The sequence below is a fragment of the Micropterus salmoides genome, unplaced genomic scaffold (genome assembly GCF_014851395.1).
Source record: "Micropterus salmoides isolate LMB-PRFRI ecotype aquatic unplaced genomic scaffold, ASM1485139v1 Ms_hic_scaffold_12, whole genome shotgun sequence".
In the NCBI taxonomy this organism is placed as follows: domain Eukaryota; kingdom Metazoa; phylum Chordata; class Actinopteri; order Centrarchiformes; family Centrarchidae; genus Micropterus; species Micropterus salmoides.
This window is the reverse complement of record NW_024040263.1, coordinates 31569467-31592587: the sequence shown is the minus strand read 5'-3', so window position 1 is coordinate 31592587 and position 23121 is coordinate 31569467. Positions and strand designations below refer to the sequence as shown.

Genomic DNA, 23121 nt, shown 5'->3' with positions numbered 1-23121 from the left:
CTTACTTATGAGATGGAAACTGTCTTTCTCATCATTGGCCATCATTTCCCTAAAGTTTTAACCAAACCATAGTGTGTTGAAAAAATCCAATACGCATCCCCCTGTTTTAGATATCTTTTTTACCTATCCCAATATTTTTTCTTTTTCAGTTTGGGTTTTAATCATTTCACAGTACAAAAACAGCTCCTGGCAAGATAAGCAATGATTTAAAGGTTCAGTGTGTAAGTTTTAGTGGCATCTAGTGGTGAAGGTTGTGAATTGCAACCAGTGGCTCACGGTGCATTCACATGCTCCTCAGATGGTCCCATTTCCACAGTTGTGAAGTCGTTCTTCCGTCTTCAGTGTGTGTTCATGTGCTATGAAGTCAGAATGTGGAATCAACATGGACGCTAGTTCACTCTACATGGACAGCAAACTAACCATGTTGTAACCATATTACAAATTACATGCTTGCAAAATATGTATATGCAATACGTGATTTTGATTTTTACGTGACTTCTTCATGTCCCATGTACACTTTATTTCTCTTTTTGCAATAAAGTTTTAAGAGGGGAAAAAAGATTTTGATTATTCCAACACCAAATGAATGCACCATCAGCCAACGCTCGCCTCTCCTTTTCTAAGTGCGAAGGAGAATCTACGGCTCCAAATTTCTCTTCTTTTCTTAATTCTAATAAAAGAGTCGACTACTACTACCAACATTACTTGTTCTTCTTATTCTACGTATTGAAAACACGCTCTGTAGAGCTGTTTGTCTGTTTGGGCTACTGTAAACATGGCGGTGCAACATGGTGAGGTCCATAAAGGGACCCACGTGCTAGACAGAAATGGCTCATTCTAAGGTAATAAAAACATAAATGTTCATTATGTTAAGTCTTTATACACCACTGCAAACATATTTATAGATATTATATTGCATTTCTGTCATTAGAGCCTCCTAAATATTACACACTGAACCTTTAATACTTGCTGCTGACTCCCCAAATTTTAATCCTCCCTGATCCATATGTTCTGAGACTGACACAGCAGATCTCTTTAATTTAATCCACAGCTTTGAAAAATGTTTTGGTTTTAAATCTTCTGCTCTTGGTATATTGCTATCTTTCCACACTGGCACGACTCTTTCTATAGCAGTTGGTGGAGTTTCCTCGTCCATAGCCCCTATAATGGCCGCCTGGAGTCAGTCTAAGGTCTGTGGAGTGAAATTGGTCACAAATGTGTACACTGAAAAATTATAAATACAACGATTTGTGTGTAATTTTGGATACTCTCAAATGTGTGTTCCAATCCACACAAATACCAAGCACATCCCGACCTGAATAAATAATATTTTAAGTAAAACAGTTTTACTTCACCTTCACAGATCCGATAATTTTTGCCTTCAAAAAGCTTCTTCTTTATAGAAATAACTAAAAAATATTTGTGACATTCTTTTGGATTACATTCCAGATTGTTAAATGTGTGTGCATGGATCACCATGTGGAGTACTGAGACTCTCTGAAGAGCTCCACACAAATCCACAAATGCATACGTTACGTAAGTGCTGGTGGACATCACATACAGTCACCAACTATATATGGACTGTTACTATAAATGTAAATATCTGGTTTAAATAAGCTATAACTCAGATCTGTTCAGGTGAATAATCTGTAACCCATTTTAAATATGTACATAAGACTGGACAATAAAACAATTACAATCATTATTGCAATATAATTTTGTTCAATAACAATATCACAAATGTTCAATAAATGTTTGGTTTCATTCCTTTGAATCATGCACGAAATAGGACTTATTTTTTTATTAATATGTTTATATTGTTGAGGAAAAAGGACTGGAAAAAGCTTTTACTTCATTTTACTCGTGCATATTTGTTGACAAAGATTTTTTCGTAATTGTTTTGAATGTTCTACCGTAGATTTTTAAAGTGATCCACTGTTCGGCATCAAGTGTTGGCCATAAAGAAGAGTTGAAACCACGGATAAACCATCAGGTTTCTTCAACTTTCACTTAGGAGCAAAAATCTGCCTTGAAACTCTTGTCTCTTATCTTGATAATTATCGACATTGAAAGATGTGAAACCTTGATAACATTTTGTGGCCACATTGTCCAGCCCTAATTGTACACATTTATAAATCTTATATTTTTCATTTGTAGAGAATGTAACACAAATGGTGACCATTTTGAGTTTATTTGCGCTCCATATATGCCCCCTTCCTCCTCTGGGTCACTTGTATGCACAACATGCAACGTACAACAATTCTCTCTCAAACTCAAATCTCATGAGTGAATAATGTTACCATATGTCATGTCTGTCTCAAATTAACAGGTGAATGTCACAGAACCTCTTACTCTCCCCACATTCTACATTAACAGAAGCTTTTGTGTGGTGTCCCTGTTCAATATTATACAGCATGCAATCTGTTAGGAGCAACAGTGCAGTTTGAGATCCTCACAAGGGATTCTCCTTGTTGTTTCATCAACGCACCTAATTGAGTGGTTGATCTGATTTCATTCTACATTTGAAATGACAAAGAAAAGCTACATAAAACAGAACCATCTTGCTGCCACCACCATATTTGTCAGTACAAACAAACTCTCAACCTTCATCTATTATAGGTGAAAAGGGACATTTACTAACGTATGAATCTAGGTTAGTTTCTATAAAAATGATGGTCCAGTATAGGGTATATTTATTACTTACCAACAAGAATGGTAATCCAGAAAAATTTCATCTTCTTTTAACTTGAACTTTTTTCCTGTCCTTGATGGTTGTGACGTTATTGTCTTACAGACCACAAGGACTTCCTTTTTAACTGCCAAGCCACTGTTTCCACAGAAGACCCACTTCTGTGTTGTTACCCAGTGTCTTTACCTGCAGCCTCTTCCGGTTTGACTATGACACAAGTTTTCCGTTTAGATTTTTCATCTTCTACTGTTTTTGTTTTTTCTTGGTTTTATCTTGCCTCACTTTTATTTTAAAGTCACTTTTATTTTTAATATTTATAATCTTTTTGTAGACATTAATCTCTTATTGCCTTGCTGTTTTTGATATTTCTGCTGTCTTACTTTTACTTTTCATTGTGGGCTAACTTTAAGGGAAGTAAAACCACAAATAAAAGGTAAAGCCACGTTTCCCCTGTGCACAAGCACTAACACCACCTGTTGCTGATTGGCTGGAACAATGTTGTGGTGAAGGTCTGCTTACTGTTTTCTTTGTTTCTATTTACAGAGCCAGGTGTAGGAAAAGCAGGTTTTTCTTCAGAGCACACACTAAACGGAGAGCAAGGAAACTGTAATAATAAAGCTATTATTGTTAGTAATATAGGTTGGTTCAGATGGTAGCACTATTTGCCATGTGAGGTGCCCCATCTGGGTCAAATGGGGCACCCAAGGAGAACATTCATGTCCCAGTGTGTAGCTCATCCCTGCTCCCGTGCTGGTGTTGGTGGGTGTATGTGAGCTAATAGAAATCGCCGTGTTGGCTCGGCCACTTCTGTGTCTGCTTGCGGCATCTGAGATGGGAGATGAAAACATGCTATCCCTACTAGCCTTTTCAGATGAAACACCCAGCTGGTGTTTTTTCTTCAGTGCGCACAGTATACCTGAACGAGTCGCAGGTCACCTAGCCCTAAAATCAAACGTTGCACAGAGGCCCTTTTGCATGCTGATGGTCAGAGAGCTTCTGGAGCTGACTGATACTGCTACTACTGACTGCATTTCCAACAAATAAGCATGCTTATTTTTACCAGCTGTGAGTGCTCATTCGATTTGTACATCACTGATAAACAGGTAAAAAGCTGAGCTGGCATGAGGAGTCACAGGTGGGTTTCCTGAACGGGGTTTTAGTCATCCAAAAATTAAATAAGTATTTTATAGAATATGCTGCAAAAGTTCTGGACCCATAAGAGAGACAAACAACAACAGGCTGAACTGAACTCATATAATGGTTGATTATGATTGGAAAAGAGAAAAACATTACCCACCAAGCTATGAATACAACCCGAAAAGACAGTCTTTCAATTTCAATATTTTAACAATCGATCAAAACAAAAACCAAACAAACTAATTAAGGTAATAAAGAAATAAACTAAATAGCTTAAACTAGCAGCGGGTGCAACCCCCAAAGCCGCCAATAACCAACAAATATATTATTTTCATTTACCTCTAGAGTTACAGTAGAAAAAAAGACAGAAAGAAAGAAAAGAAAGACGCTTTTTGTCATTTGGGTGAACCAACCCTTTAATTATAAATAAATAAAAAAAAATAAGTCTAAGCTGGTGCCAAAAGTAATATTATGTTGTTGTTGTTCTTCATCTTCAAATAATAATAATAATAATAATAATAATAATATCAGTACTGTTGTTTTATTTAGCTGGTAGCAGTTTTGGTAGCAGGCATGACGTCATCATCATTACTGTTTCCAGCGTGCTGTGACGTGGGAGGTGGGAGGTCGAAGGTCATCGCCAAGCGTCAACAACACCGCTGAGATTTCGTGCTGGACAGAGGGGCATGAAGGGGACCTAACTCTGTGTACCTTTGCAGGTAGGTTTTCTAAAGCTTACTTTTAAAGCTGTCGGATTGCGGACTGACGAGAGGATCCCCGGTGAAACGCTAAGCTAGCATTAGCATGTCTGCTGGCTCGCTATTAGCACCTGTCAGCCGGATCAGCTCGCGTTTGTTACGCCAACCAGTTGGGGATTTTTGCAGGAAAAGACGAAGCAGAGCCTCAGAACAAGCGTACAGTCGTTAAAGCAGCGTTTGCTGTCATCTTCACTCAGAGGCTGTTTTGGTGGCCGTCTGAATAACTTAGCATGCTAACGTGAGGGGATAAGGTGTGTCTGGAAACATTTTGGTTCGTGTGCGTCTTTAACTGGATATTTTCAGTAATATCTCTCAGGGAAAGCCACGTCGTCTCTGACAAGATCTCAGAGGCAGTTGTCAAGGTCTGTTTTAAGTAGAGTTAGCTGGGGCAGGTTTTGCCAGGTGGAGGCTAGGCTACCGTCAGGGTCGGGGTGGGCCAAGTATTTTGTGTTTAGTTCAACCCACATATTTACTAGACACTGTTGTTTTGGTTTGCTGTGTTTGCTCTATCAACAGTTCTTGGATGACTAGGTCACTTTGCAAACTGTGACTGTCAAAGGACTTAAGTGGTTCCTTCCGGTCTGTCTTCCATTAAAACAGGAACTTCTTCTTGATCGGCTCTATGCATTAGTTTTGAAACTTAATGACACAACAAATATCTTGTGGGATGGATAAATTCTATATTTCTGGGCTACTAATACTAATTATTAATCTGATTATAGACTGGCATGGGGTGGTTAATATGGATCCAATTCTGAATAATGCTAAATGTAATTTAGTAATGTTGTGATTAGTAAATATTCTGGAAATTCAACTGACAACGTGTTTTGTAGATAATATAACACATTGGGGATATTTGTTTTTTGCAGAGTTGATATCTGACATATCGAGGTACGTATGATCTTTGTGGTGTTCCTTTAATATCTGCTTTTCTGTTCAGCGCTGCTGGTGTTAATGAGCCAAACACAGCAGAGTGACTGTGCAATCTCTGTTCCAGGATGGCAGGAGTGTTCGACATCGACTTGGAGACTGAGGACGTCAGCGATACTGACGTCTGTATCCCCGATCATAAACCCCAAATAATAACATGATAACATTTTAATTGATATATAAAATGTCGCCTATGAATTTCTCCATTTGTCCCGTAAAAACACAATAATGTTTTCTGGTGGCGCTGCTCAGCGGCGTCCCAGGCGGTAGTACTGCTGCAACTTCATAAATTGGAATTACGTCTATGTTTTCGTTCTGTGTCTGGCGTTTTTTTCCTCTGTTAGTCTATGTATGTAATGTCTTGAGCAATGTGCACAAGAAAAATCTCTTCTGGGAGGCAATAAAGAGCTCCTCTCACCTCATCAGTATGGCATTAAAGAGATACTACACATATTTCTAAAGGGTGATTTAAAACCTGAGTTTAATTTGAAGTTGTAAAAGAAGCCAAAAGACAATAAACAACTCGTCTGCTTTTGTTTACAATACATCTCCCAATGATACATCATACAAAGTACTAAGTCCAATCAGCGTAGCCATTTAAGTTGGCTTCATCATTCTATTGGTTCTAAAACCGTCAGATTTCCCACGATGGCAGCCATGAACAACACTAAACACCTCTGTTTGGCTAAAGTGTTCAAGAATTTAAAATGTTGACTTACTATTATGACTTTGTTTAAGCTCACTGGCCTGCTGTTTCCCATCTGCAGGATGATGTCTGTGACTTCACTGTGACAGAACCAGAGAAGTAAGACATGTTTTACCATTCAATCCTAATACAGTTTTTATTTTTTTTTATTTTAAAAAAGGATGCTGATATAGTAGAAAAATTTTGTACTTCTCATCCCAGTGGTCAGACGGAGGAGGTGGAGTTGACCAGTGAAATAGTCAACAGAGACAGTGAGAGAGTTGGACCGGACTGCTTTGAACTTCTCACTGTGCTGGGGAAAGGAGCCTATGGCAAGGTGGGTGTGTGATTGTGCCCCATGGTGTGCATGGCAGTGTATACATACACACTGTTGAGAGGTTTCTTGAAATTGTGCACTGCCTTGCTTTCTTTTTTTTTTCTCTTTTCTTATAAAAGTAATCCCAGAAGAAGACAGCATGAAGTCACATGTTCATTGTAAATGTGCTCTATGTTGTATGGATGTTTAGTGTCAAGTGAACAGAAGGAAAATAATCTATCTGCAAGGTGGTATTTCTAATTTGTGGAGCAGCCAATATTGATACCTCACTGAGGAGGAGTGTCCTTGGAGATACCATGACAGGAGCTGTCAGATAATGTCTGACATCTGAAAACAAAATTACATTTCTCTTATTTTTTTTCCCCAGGTTTTCCAGGTGAGGAAGGTTCAAGGTGGTCAGATGGGGAAAATATTTGCCATGAAGGTCCTGAAAAAGGTACTTTGTCACAGTCCACGGCTTCCTCCTAACACACAAGATGTGTGAAACGAAGCTGTTCCTCTCTTTCCATTCATGCTCTTCTCTCCAAACAGCCCTTTTATCTGCCTCTCATGTTCTTCCCCTCCTTCTGTTCGTCCTCCTTTCTCTCCTGCTCCCTCTCCTTATTTGTCTCCTCCTTTTGACTCTTTCATCACTGTACTGTGCTCACTTGTCTTGTTCATTTACATTTAGGCCAAGATCGTGTGCAACGCTAAAGACACGGCGCACACACGAGCAGAGCGGGAGATCCTGGAGACGGTGAGACACCCGTTCATCGTGGATCTGCTCTACGCCTTCCAGACTGGGGGGAAGCTCTACCTCATACTGGAGTGTCTGAGTGGTAAGACAGAGGCTCTTAAGAATGGACCGATGGATGAAAGCATAGGAGGAGCGACAGATGTGGATCACATCCCGTAATCATTTTGCATTTATGGTCATGAGGTTGTTTGAAGGGATAGAAGGGCAGTGGTGGGGGAAGGAAAAATGTTTGAATGGATGGAAGGAAGATTCTGTAATGCCTCTAACCTCACTAACCTCTCTGTTCTGTTGTTTATCACCAGGAGGGGAATTGTTCATGCAGCTGGAGAAGGAAGGCATCTTCATGGAGGACACTGCTTGGTAAGGAAGCTCAGCTAAATGTTTGCAGATAAAGCTGCAAGTTCCAGCGTGCACAGCTTTACTGTTTCACTGGAAATTACTGTACGTTTTCCACTTAGGTCATGGACTAAAGTCATTTCTGTGTGTGTAGTTTTTATCTAGGAGAGATCACATTGGCCCTAGGTCACCTCCATTCTAACGGGATTATTTACAGAGACCTCAAACCTGAAAACATCATGCTCAGTCACCAAGGTAACCCTCAGTAGAGAATATTTGGATCAAATACTGATATTTAAGAATGTGTGGAATGATCATAAATATACCTGGGTGGGTTTGTGCTGCTTTTGAGTACAAACCGATTGACTGAATCACTTGTGGATCATCCAATCAATCACTAATATATATATATTACAAGAAAATAAATATTCTTGTGACATTTAGCAAGAAACAGAAGTAAAATAAATAACATGCATTTTCCAAGTAGTAGTCTTGTCTCTTTAATGGATATAAGCTGGTGTATTTAAAAATACCCTAAGTGTTAACAAAGTGGGAAAATATACAATATAAAAGTTATTTTTCAGGTCTCAAATGTGAGCTTGAGTCTTGATCTCCCCAAAAAAAAAACACTTTTGTATGCTTCAATTTTGACCCGAGCGCTGATGAATGTGAGCCCCGTGTGGTCTGTTTGTGTTGTTTCCTGTTCCCTGCTTTGCGTTGCTGTTGAAATGTCATTTCCTCTTACATCTAATATGAATGTGGCCGTCCACGTTAACCACAGATGATTAAGTTATTTCAGTGTTTTATTTCTGTTTAAAGGACACATCAAGTTAACTGACTTTGGCCTCTGTAAGGAATCGATTCATGATGGATCGGTCACACACACCTTCTGTGGCACCATAGAGTACATGTGGGTAACTCTTCACTCAGTCATCAACAAACAACACACTACTCTTTACTCCCTAGATCTTTAACCCCTATGTGTCTGCATGTAAAACATCTATTTTCTTCTCCACCAGCTATAGGATTAAGAATATGTTTTGCTCATGTTGATGCATGTATTGTAAGACACAAGATATTGTAAATTTGTAAGTCTTTGCATGATTCATCCTTTTGTATTTCAGAATATTTGGAAACAAATACATTTCCTTTTGGGTTTTAGTTTTTTAATCATCATAGACAAATCAGCTGCCGTTAATCCATTTATCCCCGACCACACATACACACACATCCTCACCCTGTTTGTGTATGTCATGTCGTCTTCTCTGCCAGGGCTCCAGAGATCCTGACCAGGTCAGGTCACAACAGAGCAGTAGACTGGTGGAGCCTGGGGGCCCTGATGTACGATATGATGACCGGATCAGTAAGTTAGAACTGTGTGAGAGATTTATTCATTATGAGGAAACAGTCAGGAGATTATGTTGGGCTGTAACTTTTAAACTAACGTGGGGTAAGATGTTGCTGTAGAGCTCCCTACATACCCATGTCCAAAACACCTCTAAAGGATGGCGTCCTGCCTTTCTAGATTCCCACATCGGCCCAATTTGCTCCTCTTATTATGAAAGAATAGCTGCTGGACCCTGAGCTCCATCACGATTCTACTGTTAACTGAACATCTGTGCATCACAAAATATATGGCACTGCATTGTTTACATCTCTAACGCAAGAAATGTGGACTGATTGTTAGGATTGAGCAACTCTTCTCTGTAACATTCAATATTAATTTTTACTACAGTGTTAGAATATGTTTATAATAACTATATTAATAACTGTATTACTCTCTCCTTGAAGTAAAGCACAGCAGTGATCCTGTTTATCGCTGCTGTGATGAATTTACATTTTTACCACTAGATTTGAGCTCCTTTAGTAACCACTGCCTCCTTGCTGTGATTCTCCTCCAGCCTCCGTTCACAGCTGAAAACAGAAAGAAGACCATTGACAAGATCTTGAAGTGTAAACTCAATCTGCCCCCATACTTGACCATCGATGCAAGGGACCTCATCAAGAAGGTCTGTAACTCACACACAAACACACAGATGGATGATGTCCAAATGTAGCTTCACGTCCATAGTTTTTATCATCCACAGGCGATGTTAGACACGTAAAGAGCGCTGCCTGTTTTTTTACTGATGGAAATAACCGTGTGTGTTCTGATGCACACATCTTGTCACAATCCAACAGAATGAGATGCGTTAAAAAAGAATCAAATCAGCCACATTCTCACATTTCACCTGTTTGCATTTATGTATCATTGATCAGTGTCTTCGTTCTTCATAACCACCATTAATGAGTTTCACTATAAAAATGTGCTCGTTCTCATTTTGCCATGATTTGGTAATATGTCACCACAAAACAAAATAGAAGCTATATGAAGGCTAAGAATTCAGAGAGTTCCTGTCCTGTTAGTTGTGGTATGTGATGTGAGTCTGCAAATATCGCAGCAGCTTTTCTAGTCAACACACTAATCAACTTTCTACAAGGTGAACTACAAGAAATGGGATCCTCTTTGATTTTCATTGCAAGGTGGATGTTTGCTGTTGGCCAAAATAAATATATTCTAGATAGGGCTGTGCGATATGACAAAAAAAAAATCTTATCCCGATAACATTTTTTGTAAATTCAATAAAATATCATGAGTAACTGTTGCCGAGTTAATTTCCAACAGTAAATCATGATATTTATCTGCATCGTAAAAGTGGAACTTTTGGAGAAATCTCATAACATGACAAAATATCATGACAAAATATTAAGCTAACGAGAGGCCGAGACGTCCCAGAGCAGCACAGCAGCTCCAGACTGCGATACTCACAGCTCTCCTGCTGCTTTAGCTAACATCACAACAACAGCATGTGTTGGTGAACTAGAAAGTAATCTGAATGTCCGTGGGCAAGCCATTAAAAGTTACCCGACACTGGCTGGAACTGCTGGAATAATGTTGCATGGCTAAACAGACTTCTCTCTTTGTTATGAGCTCCTCGTTTTAGCTTCGCATGGTCGGATTCCTGCTGTTCAGTATTATCCGGTTACGAGTAAGCTTCATTCTCCTTTACGTTTCCGCAACACCGGCATATGTGGAAGAACAAACCGCGGTAAATTTAGTTTCAAGTTGGAAATAAGTTTTACGTTGGATAGACGTCAAATATCCAACATAAAACCCGCGGAAAGGGTAAATTGGCGACACAATGATAAAGCATAATTGTTAATCATAGATGTTTTTCTATCGTCAAACAATAGATATCGTCATATTGCACAGCCCCAATTGTAGATTCATCAATAAAACCACATTCAGTGAACAAATGTAGTCCATTGTGTTGTTGGATAGGGCTCAAACAACGTAAAAAGAATGAGGTCATGCCGGCCTTTTGTTGCTGTTAACCTCCCTCCCTCTCTTTATTGTTTGGAAAGGTGCATGGCCATGCAATAAAAACCCCTAACCCTGCTGAGAAATCCTCTTTCAAGCAATGCATCCACTAAAATGGGGTTAAACCTCTTTGTGTGGTCGTGCTTTACCAACCAGCAAAGTCAGCCATGTTTTGTACAGGTGAACACCTGTAACTTTAAAACTAATTAGGTCAAACTAGATTATTACATCACATGTATTTTGTCATTTTTATTATTATTTATTATTATTACTGCCACTGGATTTCTTGCAGCTGAACAGATAATATGTGTGTATGCTGATATTTGGTCTAATATTCTAATAAATGGGATTATTACCATGAAAATAGAAGTCGTCACATATGAAAATCATTTAGATTAATGAATCTGTCCCCTCTGACTGTCCTTCTCTACTTTAATTCTGTTGTTGTTTCGGCATGACTGCTCATAAGAAACATTAGAACTTTTGAAACAACGCAAAATATTTAAAGTGATTGATTATTTCACAACGTGGGTACTACAGCACACATGATCGATGTTTCTCGTGACATGCGCCACTTTTTTTTTTTTTTTCTCTCTCCAGCTGTTGAAGAAGAATCCAGCCCAAAGACTTGGCTCCAGTAAAGCGGACTGTGCTGATATCCAGGTAACTAACTGTGGTAACCTTTCCACCTCACACGCATTCTCAAATAGTGATAGTTGACCTGGCAGCAGGTTCTTGTGTATATAAATATGTTCTGGTTTCATTACTCCTCCATGACAGTGGAGTGAATAATAAAGAGTTGTGGACAAAACAAGACATTTGAGGACTTCTTGGGCTGTGATGATCAACATTTTTGACAATTTTTTGACACTTTATAGACTAAACAACTAGTCAATTAATCGAGAAAAACATATGTGTATTCAATTTATTAATTGAAAATATTTGTTATTTGCAGCCCTACTGGTGGAATATAAAACCTCCCATTTTCAGTAGGAGCTATGCAAGCAAATCAAACGTCGTCCAGGCAGTGACAGGTTTGTCATAGATGCCCTCAGGGATGAAACGGTATGAAAATATCATATCATCATGATAGTGACCAATATTATCACGGTTATCAGTATTATCACGGTATTGTAAAAATGTACTGAAACCATTTCAACAAGGTCTATATTGAAAACTACAAATACAATTGCCATTTTGTTTTCATAAAAAATAAAAGAACAGTTTTTCTTATGTTTACAAAAGGTATTTGCTAAGTTGCATTATTAAGATTTTATATTATATAGGTAATACAATGACCCCGTGAACAATTACATGAAAACAAATAAAAGTCTTTAGAAGACAGTGATAGTAACTGCAATGAGCCCAACAACTGACATAAATACAGAGAAGTCTGTAGCGTTTCTAGAGATGCTGGTTGGTTGACTAAACTGCGTAACGTGTTGTCACGTGCAGTGGACGAATAGACTCTGCCGACACACGACGCACACAGCGACAGAACAACACGTAGCGTTTTTACAAGAGGTAAGGTTATTTTCTTCAGTCAAGTTTCCTTCAGCGCTCTCATAAAAACTAAAATACGACCGGACTTCAGAGTGACTGAAAAATCTCCTCCGTGTTGTCACTGACCCAAACAAACTCACGTTGCATTCTGCACATGTGCGGCTGCTTCTGGGAGACGCTGGACAGTTTGCTGTGAGATTATAGTAGCGCGGTTAACCGTACCCGGTTACCACGGTAATTAAAATGTGTACGGTAATAATAACCATCGAGAATTTTACCCTGGTTTACCGTTAAACCGGTAATCGTTTCATCCCTAGATGCACTGCCATTATGAGATTTCTAATATACAGTTTTGAGAGGACGGTCAGAGGCGTGGCGCTGCTTTAGGAGAGGTTAAGTTCACCTTTGAACTGTATGATTGAAATGCAAAACCAGTACTTGTAAACGCTAACGTTGTGGACTCACAGTTCCCCTGGTGTTCAGGGATTCATTTTCATGTCAGCTAGAAATGGGGCCCGCAGAGATTCTATAAATGAGCCATTTTGTTCCCCTGCAGAAACATCACTTCTTCAAGCACATCGACTGGGAAGATCTGCTGAACAAGAGAGTGGAGCCGCCATACAAGCCACAGCTGGTAGGTCATCAGTTTGTGCCCGTGATGTTAGCGAATAGCTAAGTTGATATCCGGCTTGTTCTTCTAGGTTACTAGTGTTTAATTCAGCAAACTCTGCTCTCATTCTTTTCTTTCTTATCTACAGACACCCTAATAAATCTTTTTCCTCTCAGTCACTCTCTGTGTCTCTAACGTTTTGGCTGCCTGTTGTCATGTGTCTGTCAGTAGCAGTCGGACGAGGACGTGAGCCAGTTCGACACCAGATTCACCAGACAGACACCGGTGGACAGTCCGGACGACACCTCACTCAGCCACAGTGCGGAGCTCGCCTTCGCTGTGAGATACTCATCTTTTTTGGGGGGGGTTCTTTATATTTAGGCTCTAGAAACCACCACCTACTGGCTCTCGTAGTATAACCTGTCCTGCCGTCCTCTCTTTTGACACCTGTATTAACGGTAACATTATCCAGCAATGATTCGCTGTCATGATCCTTTGCCAACAGGGTTTCACCTACGTGGCTCCATCGGTCCTAGAGAGTCTAAAAGAAGGCTTCTCATTTGAACCTCGAACACGACATGTACGCCGACACAACAGCAGCCCACGCACGCCCATCAGGTAGCACACACAAACACAGACATGTTTGGTTTCAAGTTATGTAACTTGACATTCTGTGAGTTTGTCTATGTGTTGATTGAGCTGGTGTGTGGTTACAGGAAAGAAGAACTCTGAATCTTATATAGTTTATAATCTTTAAATTTCTCTCATTTTAATTTCCTGTATTTGTCGTCTCTTCCACAAACCGCTGAAACGCTGACCCAAACAGCTGACTTGCGGCATAACGCAGAGCACGTCACGCGTTGGAATACGCAATCAGATATTCTTTTTAAGTAATATTTTTATTTTTTTCGTTTCTTTCAGTCCTCTGAAATTTTCCTCAGTCGGACCCTTCAAGTCCAGCATGGACGGAGAGCAAGACCTCTTCTCTCCCACCTCCCCACCAGTAGCTCCAGTTTCTGTGCCAGTGGAAAACGGAGCTGCCAGTCAGCCCATCAGGACGCCTGCGAGGAACAAGAAGCAGAAGGGACGTCGCCGATGAGCAGGAGGAGCCAGCCTGGGCTCCAAGACCTTGTTCAGAAATAATCTTTATGGTATACAGTAAGACGGAGAGCTGTCTCTCCACACTTTTACTACTGTGTAAAAGGGTTTGCCGGTATTGCGCTTTTTTTTGAAGGGGTTTAACTCGTGAAAGGTTCTTAATGCCAAAGTGGAAAGCTCTCACAGCTTCTCTCACATTCATCTCTGAAAACAAGTACAGCAGCACTTAAGGCTTACTGTTCAGGACTTCCTGTCTCTACACCGACTAAGTGGATCCACATACAATTTTCAGGCTTTTATTTTGCCAAGACCGTCACTTTATTGCATGATGCTTTAATTTACAGCTTCCATATGTCTGCTCTTATAGGTCACACTGGCACTAATATATGGGAAACAATAACTTATGTAACAGTAATGTCTCCAAATGGCACTAGAAAGAGGGCAGCCGTGGGTTTATCTTCACTAAATCTATCATGAGGAGTCAAGATCACATAAATGATCGATTGATTGGAACAGTTTTTCATTTTGTGTGTATATGCTGGACCAAAGGGAAGCTGTGTTATAAGATTTGGGGTTTAATTAGTTCATCGGCTTTTAATTACTTCATTTGAGTTTGTGCATAGAGGTCAGCTATCACAGGCTTAACGTTTAAATGAGAGAACCGATGAAGGATCACTTGGTCGAGGTCCTGATTCTTTTCCATGAAGGTTGAACTGTGAAAGTGACCTTCAGCTATATAAGTAACTTGACTACACAAACTTAAAGTAGTAAGATGTGTTTATGTTTTGGTGTTGGGACTGTATCATATAGAAATCTACCTTTTTGTAATGCTACGTCGCACGCAGAAGATAAAATATTCATGAATGTGAGATTTGATCTTCAGTGATCACTGAAATATGGTGACAGTGTTTGTCATTTCTCTGAGGTTCTCTTATCAGAGAGTCTTCATGTGTACTGCCAAAGCCTTTCTCACACATCCCATTCTCACATTGTACAAACTGACCCATCACACTATAATAGATTGCACTAGCAAAGAGGGATTTACTTTATTAATTTGGGTGAATAAGAAGGCTGTAATCCATCATCCTGCATCGAAATAGCCCCTGCATGGAAATCCAAATATTACCTGTTTTCGCATAAACGCATACATCCGTATCATTAGTACAATGCACAGTCAAAGCAGGCTGTTAAAACCGGTGCTCTCAGAAAACAAAGTATAACCTTGTATAAATAAAAAGTATTTTGTCTTACCGAACAAAGCTATTTTTACACATGAAACCTAGTCAAACAGTAGTTTTAATTAAATATTAAAATCCTAGATTTTGAAGTGTTTGATTGTCATTACCTGGCGTAAATGTAAGGGGTGATGCTGGGTTAAGCCACTGCAGGTGTGCTCAGTCAAACACTAATTCAGCTCTCGGAAGGATCACAGAAACACCGTGAGCTTCATTTAATGCCAAAATTCTTTCAGCTTTAATTTAAAATTTTTTTTTTTCTCCCTTAGAATAAGTGAGTCGTAGGTCGAGGTAAATTGAACCAAATCCTGGCTCATGTCGCTCTCTTTGATCATTACAGTGCAATGTTCATAGAGTACAGTGTTCATAGTCTTAAGGCACAAAAACACCAGCAGCAGGGACAAAATGATCTTCATCAGGGATTGAAAGTGCAAATATTAGAAATGAATTTAGGGTAACATAATATGTCATATTAAAAACTTGGTTAAACAATCTATGACTTATAAAGCTTTCAATCATTGCCTCCGGTCCAGGGATGTGTATATACACAACTACAGGTAACGGAGATGGGCAAGTATTGTTTGGAGTAAAGGTGAGGAACAGTCCTGTGTTCCACAAAGTGACGTAAAGAACATGGCTGAAGACGTTAACATGTGCTTATATTTGGTGGCTAAATCCTTCATCCATTAGCTTCACTGCCTGAGCATGTTGCCTGTCTGTCATGGCCTTTACTGGGGAATAAAGAATGTATTTTACCGGGTGTAAACTATCCTTTGTATTGTATAGAGACTCAGAGTATTCAGTTTTAGACAAGTAGATAATACATAATGTGTAAAAAAATCATCTGAATATATACAGACAAAATATGTAATAGGAGAAACTGAAATAAAACAGTGAGCTTCTGGCAACATTGGCTTTATGGTTCAGGGGTTAGCGATGTTGGTTCAGACTGAAATATCTTAACTTTTGAATGGTGCCCAGAGGACGAACCCTAATGATTTTCACGACCCTCTGACTGCTGCAGAAGCGCCACCAGCAGAGCAGTGAAACATCTTGACATGTACTTTATTGATTGTAACAAACTTTTGTACGGATGTCGATTGTTTTCAGAGGCTGAATCATACTGACTTTGGTGATTCCATGACTTTTCCTCTGTGTGTACCAAATTTCATAACAATCTATCCAACAGCCGTGCAGAGTGAAATATCTGCGCAGCATGTTAGCGTGCTTACTTGAGCGGTCAGCTCAGAGTACTGCTGTGCTAGACTTTGAAAGAAGGAACTAAATAAAAAAAATACCACTAAAAACTAGATGAAATTTCACAAGCTGGATGTTAACGCATTTATAAAGTGGTTATTTCACAGTTTCATGGTAATGTGTCTGTATGTATTCACATGATTTTGTTCATCATTTCTTATTTATTTGTTTATTTGTTCAACACATTGATCCACAAAATCAAGCAGCCTTTATTTTTTTTCTTTTCTTCAAGAAAGATTTGTTACCCTGCCTGCTTGCAGCGGGAAACGGGTTTGACACGGCTTCCTACCTTCCATTAACACTCGATACAGAGTCTGTACATGTTTGATACTGAGTCTGTGTCATGACCGTGTGAGATTTAATACTTTAAGTATATACGAACTGTGGCATATCATGAATTGAACACAAGGTGTTTGTAATGCAAGATTGAAGGACAGTTCATTTTTTTTTTTTTTTTGCCTCAACTCTAAGTTGCCACGCTCTTGTCATGATATCTGCAATTTGACAGCTTGAACTAGTCAGTGTTCAATTTTGTATATTTATTTATATAATTAATAATACTTATAGAGTGATATGTACAGTGCTGTGTCTCCTACACCTCTGGAATTAATGGGAATTTTACATTGATATTCTAAAAATTGAATTAAAAAAAAACAGTGTTTGGATTACAGACTTTATTTTTGTGATCATTGCTGATTTTCTTTCATGTTTTCCTTATAAATGTGTTTAAGAATAAAAAAACAAACAACCATGAATTGCTGAATTTTTGTACTGTTCATTTTTATTTATGCAGGTTTTAGTTAAATTTTACAAAGGAAACATTTCTGATGGAGGAATAATTTCCTAAATCCAGAGAACATTAAAGTGGATTATGATGTCTCATTAGGAATCATGATTTTAGTAGAAGTTTTAAATTAGCTGAAACATTATGTAGATCGGGTGCTTAAGTGCTTAATAAGCATGGAAAAGATGCATACCCAAAGAGATTTAATTATTTTACAAGACGTTTATCAAAGCACACATATTCCCCTTTTCTAACAGATTATGTAAAATCACACTGAGTACCAAATGCTCTGATGACAACATTAAAATATAACATTCATTAATATTTCTTATTCCCCAAAGCTGTGAAGACGCCTTTGAAAGCACCTGTAAAAACCATTACTACCATCTTCCTTGAGCAGTTCTTTTCCTGCACTTTTGATCATGATCAAATATGAATCACATTTGGATCTTTTCCTTCTCAATAGAACAGAAGAAATCACAAATCTTTCTTTCTGCATGTCCTTACTTCCTGAGCAACTCTTGCAGCATATCATGCAGCGTAACCTCTAGGATTTTCCTGTTTGTTAACAGAGGCGGTTAATCAGTTTTTTCAGTATGGCCTGTGGTTACGCTGAGGAAAAGCTGGTGTGTGACAGTCATCAGACATGGCAGCAATCAGGAGAACATTAACAGAGTCAGGATGGTAATTTAAAAGAAAGTTAGCACTAATTAAAGCAGCATGCAATCAGGATACATCATTAACAAAAAAAGAATCAAGTAGTGTAAGGGTGAGGAGCAGCAGAGGAAAATGAGGAAATTAGTCATTATCCTGGACGGGTGCCTCTTTAACATGCTAATATATACATTTGAAATTTTGAAATTATTTTTTTTGAAAGCCATTCAATAGAGAAGATTGTGGACTTGCATAAATCATCAGGTCACCTCAGGACATTTATTCACTCTGACCATGGAAAATATCAGCTCTTTCACTGCCACTTTGATGTGTTCAGTTATATTTCTGACTTTGAATTACACCATTATGTGTGTGTGTCTAAAATAAGTGTAATTCCACAGACATTGAAGCCAGTTGTACAAATGGCTTGCATCATATTCCACCATAATACATTTAAACCAGTGGCCATTTGACTGATTTCATTTTTATAGCACCAACGTCGTTCCATTAGGCTAAGTGCGCACGGTGGTGCTGGCAGACTTCAGGTGAAATGTGGAACTCTTTTATCAAGCGGCGTGATGGATATAAATGCTGCGCCACATGTGTCACACAGTCCCAAACAAAATGTAATCATTCTTTATTCACACAGTTTATTCTCACAGTGTTGACATAGAATACACAGGTACATGGTGAGATGCAATATAAAGCGCTGTCACCTTGTGTGTGATAAATCTTCAAAATATATCACAAAGTATTGAGGCATCACATAAAACAGCAGTTTGTTTTGGGTTGTTTTTTTATTTTACAATACAACATACACACATCCTTATATGGCTATGAGGTGTAGCCGATTATTCTGCAGAAAACTGTAACGCAAGTAAATAAATAGCCTAATTAACCATAACAGATGACACTGATCTGTACATAAATTAGAATATTAAATGATTTCCATCAACAGTAATACTTCTACTTATCTATCCATCCATCTGTCTGTCAGTCGCCTCTAACAGCTGTAGAGACTTTTGCACTGTGCTAATAAGGCCCACAGTTATCACTGCCAGAGCCGCATGTTGTCTCTCTGCAGCTGTTACCGGTTTAACAAAACACCTGCATGTGAAGAACAACCTGAATTCTGTATTTAAACTGTGTCCTGCTCAGAGGCACAGGATCATTCCTACTGGCTGAATGTGTTTCTAGTATTTATTCATTATTTGCATCTGTTTTTTACTGATCACAATTGAAATACCCAGAATATTATCACGGCAACAACATGGTGACCCAAACTTAACACAGATAACACCTTTAAAACAACCAAATCAAGGGAATTTATTAACATAACAAGATGATAAATTAAATTAAAACACAAGAACGTAACACAAAAAAAATGCCCCAGCTGAGAGGCTGCAAGACCAGCAGTCCCAAATCAAAAAGCCTCTCTTCTGACGCTTGCACAGGAGCTTTTAAAGACCGCCTTCCAAGAGCAGGTGGACCTCGTTCAGCAATCAGCTGAAGTACACTCGAGGCAGAACTAGGGCAAAAAGGAACATGGAGAAAGCACAGAGAAACACACACAGACGTAACAATTGGAAATTACTTATAAGGCTAATGAAGGAACTCATATCAAAGCTGATGATCAGACTCACGTGACTGAATGGAAATGTGAAGAAATTATATTAATAAAAAGTTTCTTGCTGCAAGACTCCCAGGTTGCTTTGATAGCGGCCTTCAGCTCGTCTGTGCTGGTGTCTCTCACTTTCCTCTTGACAATACACCATAGATTCTCAGTAACACCATGGTCAGCAAACCAGGTACTACATTTACATTTATTCATTTAGCTTTTATCCAAAGCAACTTACAATTGCTATACATGTCAGAGGTCGCACGCCTCTGGATTAACATAAAAGCAACTAGGGGTTAATTGTCCTGCTCAGGGTCACAGTGGGCGATCGAACCCAGCGTCTCTCACACCAAAGGTATAGACTTATCCACTGCTCCATCGGTGTGGTTTTGGCAGTGTGTACAAGTCCTATAAAGCTCCATAAAGCTTGTCAGCAGATGAAGCATGAAGATGACATGGCACCCCAAATCCTCCCTGACTGTGGAAACTTGTGGAAACCAGGTAAGATGCTTCGTGGATTATTTCTACGTGGATTAGACATATGCCTTTATTGTGAGAGACATGAGATCAATCCCCCCCCTGTGACACATCCACCGATGTGTCCCTGAGCAAGTCACTTAATGAAACTCACTGAAAAGTCAACTCTACTTCATTCAGTTCTTACAATTCAGTTGCAGTTCACTGAGACTCACATCCGGCCTTGAGGAAGAGCAATGCAGCAGCTCTGACCCGAGCGATTTGTCCTGGTTGGGCGTGTGGGAGCTGGGAGCTTTAGCTGCACCGTGAATAACACACCAATGACCGCTTCTAGACAAATAACTTCACAATCGTACATGTTAGAGAAATCTGAAATAGTTTTTCTCTGGTAAGTACTGCCGTTTCTTTATCGTAAGAATAGAATTTTTATTGCCAATGGACAACAAAATGGATGCAATTTGATCAGTGCAACATCTGTAAAGCGCCTCTAAAAGTAGCTATAACAATATATATATATAAAAACAAAGATTGTAAAAGGAAAGTAAAACACATCCATAACATTACCTGGCACGATTCATTCCTTAATATAGCATATTCAAGTAGTGTTTAATGCTGTTATGGCTTTTGGATAAAAAGTTTTTTTATCTGTTTGTGTTTTGTCTGCCTGAGGGCAGCAGTTGAAACAGAGAGTGTCCGGGTTGGGATGGAGCTTTAAGTATGTTCTGGTATTTTTTTGAGGCAGGGGGAACAGTAAAGATCTTCCAGTGAGGGGGGAGGGCAGCCAATGATCTTCTGGGCAGTGGTGACGAACCTCCTCTCCGCTGCCGTGCAGCTGGTCAAACACACACAGATAGAATAGGTCAGTGTGCTCTCGATGGAGCAGCGGTAGGAGGTGAGGTGGTTCTTCCTGAGGATCCTCAGGTAAAGTCGCTCTGCTGTGCCTTCTTTACCAATACTGTGGTGTTAGTGCTCCAGGTTATGTCCTCCTCGATGTGCGCCCAGGTACCGGTAGTCCAAGGCTGCAGTCTAAAAGTCTTTAGCTTACCAAGGTTCCTAACAGACTGAAGTGACCTGGAAGTATTTAAGTGGCAGCCATCATAAGAGCTGGTCGAATTCTCTAAATGCTAAGGAAAGGTGCTTCAATGCTTCCTTTCTTATCTCCTTTAGCATAGGGTACACCGGACCATCCTTTACGAAAGGAAAGGAGATATAAATTACACTTAAATCCTTATGAATCCTCCTTCACATCTTTCCTTGACCTCATGACGTTTTCCTCCAAGGTCAAGGAAAAGTGGTTAGGAAAGGAGGTTTTTTAGGACTTTCTGTCCTTGCCACCTCCTCCATCCTTATGTTTCCCCTGTTTCCCCTCCATGCTGTCTCTGTAAGTTGGGGCGAGGTCAATCTCAAACCGTTTTCTCACCGGATTGCAGCATTTTCGGATTGAACGACATATTTTCTTCTTGCTTCGAGATATGTTTTCTCCCGTTTGGTGGGCTTGTCTCAGGTGTTACCCAATCAGCTGGTCAAGTCTGTAAACACAACGGTGTTAAAAAGGCAGGAAAAGTCAGTGCGCTTGCTACGTTTTGTTGGCACTGAACTCGCCCTTGTCTGTTATGGGGCGCCGACAAAACGTAGTAAATAATTCTTTTCAATGGAAACCGTGGTGCCGTGGTGAGGAACGTTGCGCAATGTTTTAAGGAAACATGAAGTTAATCCGAAAACATTGCAAAATGTTTTGAGGTTGAACTCGCCCATGTTCTGTCAGCCTGTGTGTGTGGTTTTGGGTGTTTTGAGGTTGAACTCGCCCATGTTCTGTCAGCCTGTGCGTGTGGTTTTGGGTGTTTTGAGGTTGAACGCCCATGTTCTGTCAGCCTGTGTGTGTGGTTTTGGGTGTTTTGAGGTTGAACTCGCCCATGTTCTGTCAGCCTGTGTGTGTGGTTTTGGGTGTTTTGAGGTTGAACTCACCCATGTTCTGTCAGCCTGTGCGTGTGGTTTTGGGTGTTTTGAGGTTGAACTCGCCCATGTTCTGTCAGCCTGTGCGTGTGGTTTTGGGTGTTTTGAGGTTGAACTCACCCATGTTCTGTCAGCCTGTGCGTGTGGTTTTGGGTGTTTTGAGGTTGAACTCGCCCATGTTCTGTCAGCCTGTGTGTGTGGTTTTGGGTGTTTTGAGGTTGAACTCGCCCATGTTCTGTCAGCCTGTGTGTGTGGTTTTGGGTGTTTTGAGGTTGAACTCGCCCATGTTCTGTCAGCCTGTGTGTGTGGTTTTGGGTGTGTGCCACTCTGGCTTCCTCTGTCCTGGCTGATTACCACCTGCTGCATCTCCCACCTGTGGCTCATCCAGCAATCAACTCCTGCTGGGAAATACTGTGTCTCTTCTTCCACTCCTTGTCAGTTTGTCTGTTTATCTAATGTGTTACAAAACGCTCCGGCTCACTTAGATTAACCTAAATCTTGTGGTTTTTGTGACTTGTAACTAATGTTTTTGTCTCTGCCTGCTCTAGTTTGTCACCTGTGTTTGGAGATGCTACCTTGTCTGTCTGCTTGCCCGCCTGCCTGTAACTGTGTTTTGAGGACGTTGAATCCATTTCCAGGCTGAATTGAAATCTTTATTTCGAACATGCAAGTACCAAACAAACAAAAAATAAACAAAGGAGCACTCCTACTTTTACTACAGTGCAGGAATATGTTTGGGCATTGCCTTAGGTTGTCATTTAGTTTATTCCCCAATTTAACTCTGCAAATTGATAAAAATACTATTCTTAAATTTCCTCTTCCCCTTAATTGTACCCTCCTCCCTCTCAGAGAACATCTTTTGTATTTCCCAGGCAATAGGCTTTTCTTGCTTTGAACATGAATACTGCAATTTGATATTCACTTAGATCATGATATTTAGCAATTTAGACTGACGAAATAATG

At 39.7% G+C, this 23121-nt stretch overlaps 1 protein-coding gene across 3 annotated transcripts; it reads left to right on the top strand.

Moving 5' to 3' along the window:
• Positions 1-4403: 4403 nt before the first annotated feature.
• Positions 4404-17427, top strand: LOC119899805 (ribosomal protein S6 kinase beta-2-like). Of its 3 annotated transcripts, none has more exons than XM_038714568.1 (17): positions 4410-4545; positions 5454-5475; positions 5582-5636; positions 6282-6319; positions 6422-6536; positions 6904-6972; positions 7207-7354; positions 7575-7632; positions 7763-7863; positions 8428-8518; positions 8881-8971; positions 9510-9617; positions 11570-11632; positions 13029-13106; positions 13314-13421; positions 13588-13700; positions 14004-17427. In XM_038714568.1, the coding sequence occupies exons 3-17, from the start codon at positions 5583-5585 to the stop codon at positions 14179-14181; spliced, it is 1413 nt and encodes a 470-aa protein (XP_038570496.1). In that variant the 5' UTR covers positions 4410-4545; positions 5454-5475; position 5582; the 3' UTR covers positions 14182-17427. The 3 variants fall into 3 exon arrangements, 2 of the variants coding, with proteins under 2 accessions (XP_038570496.1, XP_038570500.1); XM_038714572.1 differs by having other exon boundaries at positions 4459-4545; positions 5418-5475; positions 14004-14181; XR_005443917.1 differs by lacking the exon at positions 14004-17427 and having other exon boundaries at positions 4404-4545; positions 13311-13421; positions 13588-13605.
• The last annotated feature ends 5694 nt before the right edge of the window (positions 17428-23121 follow it).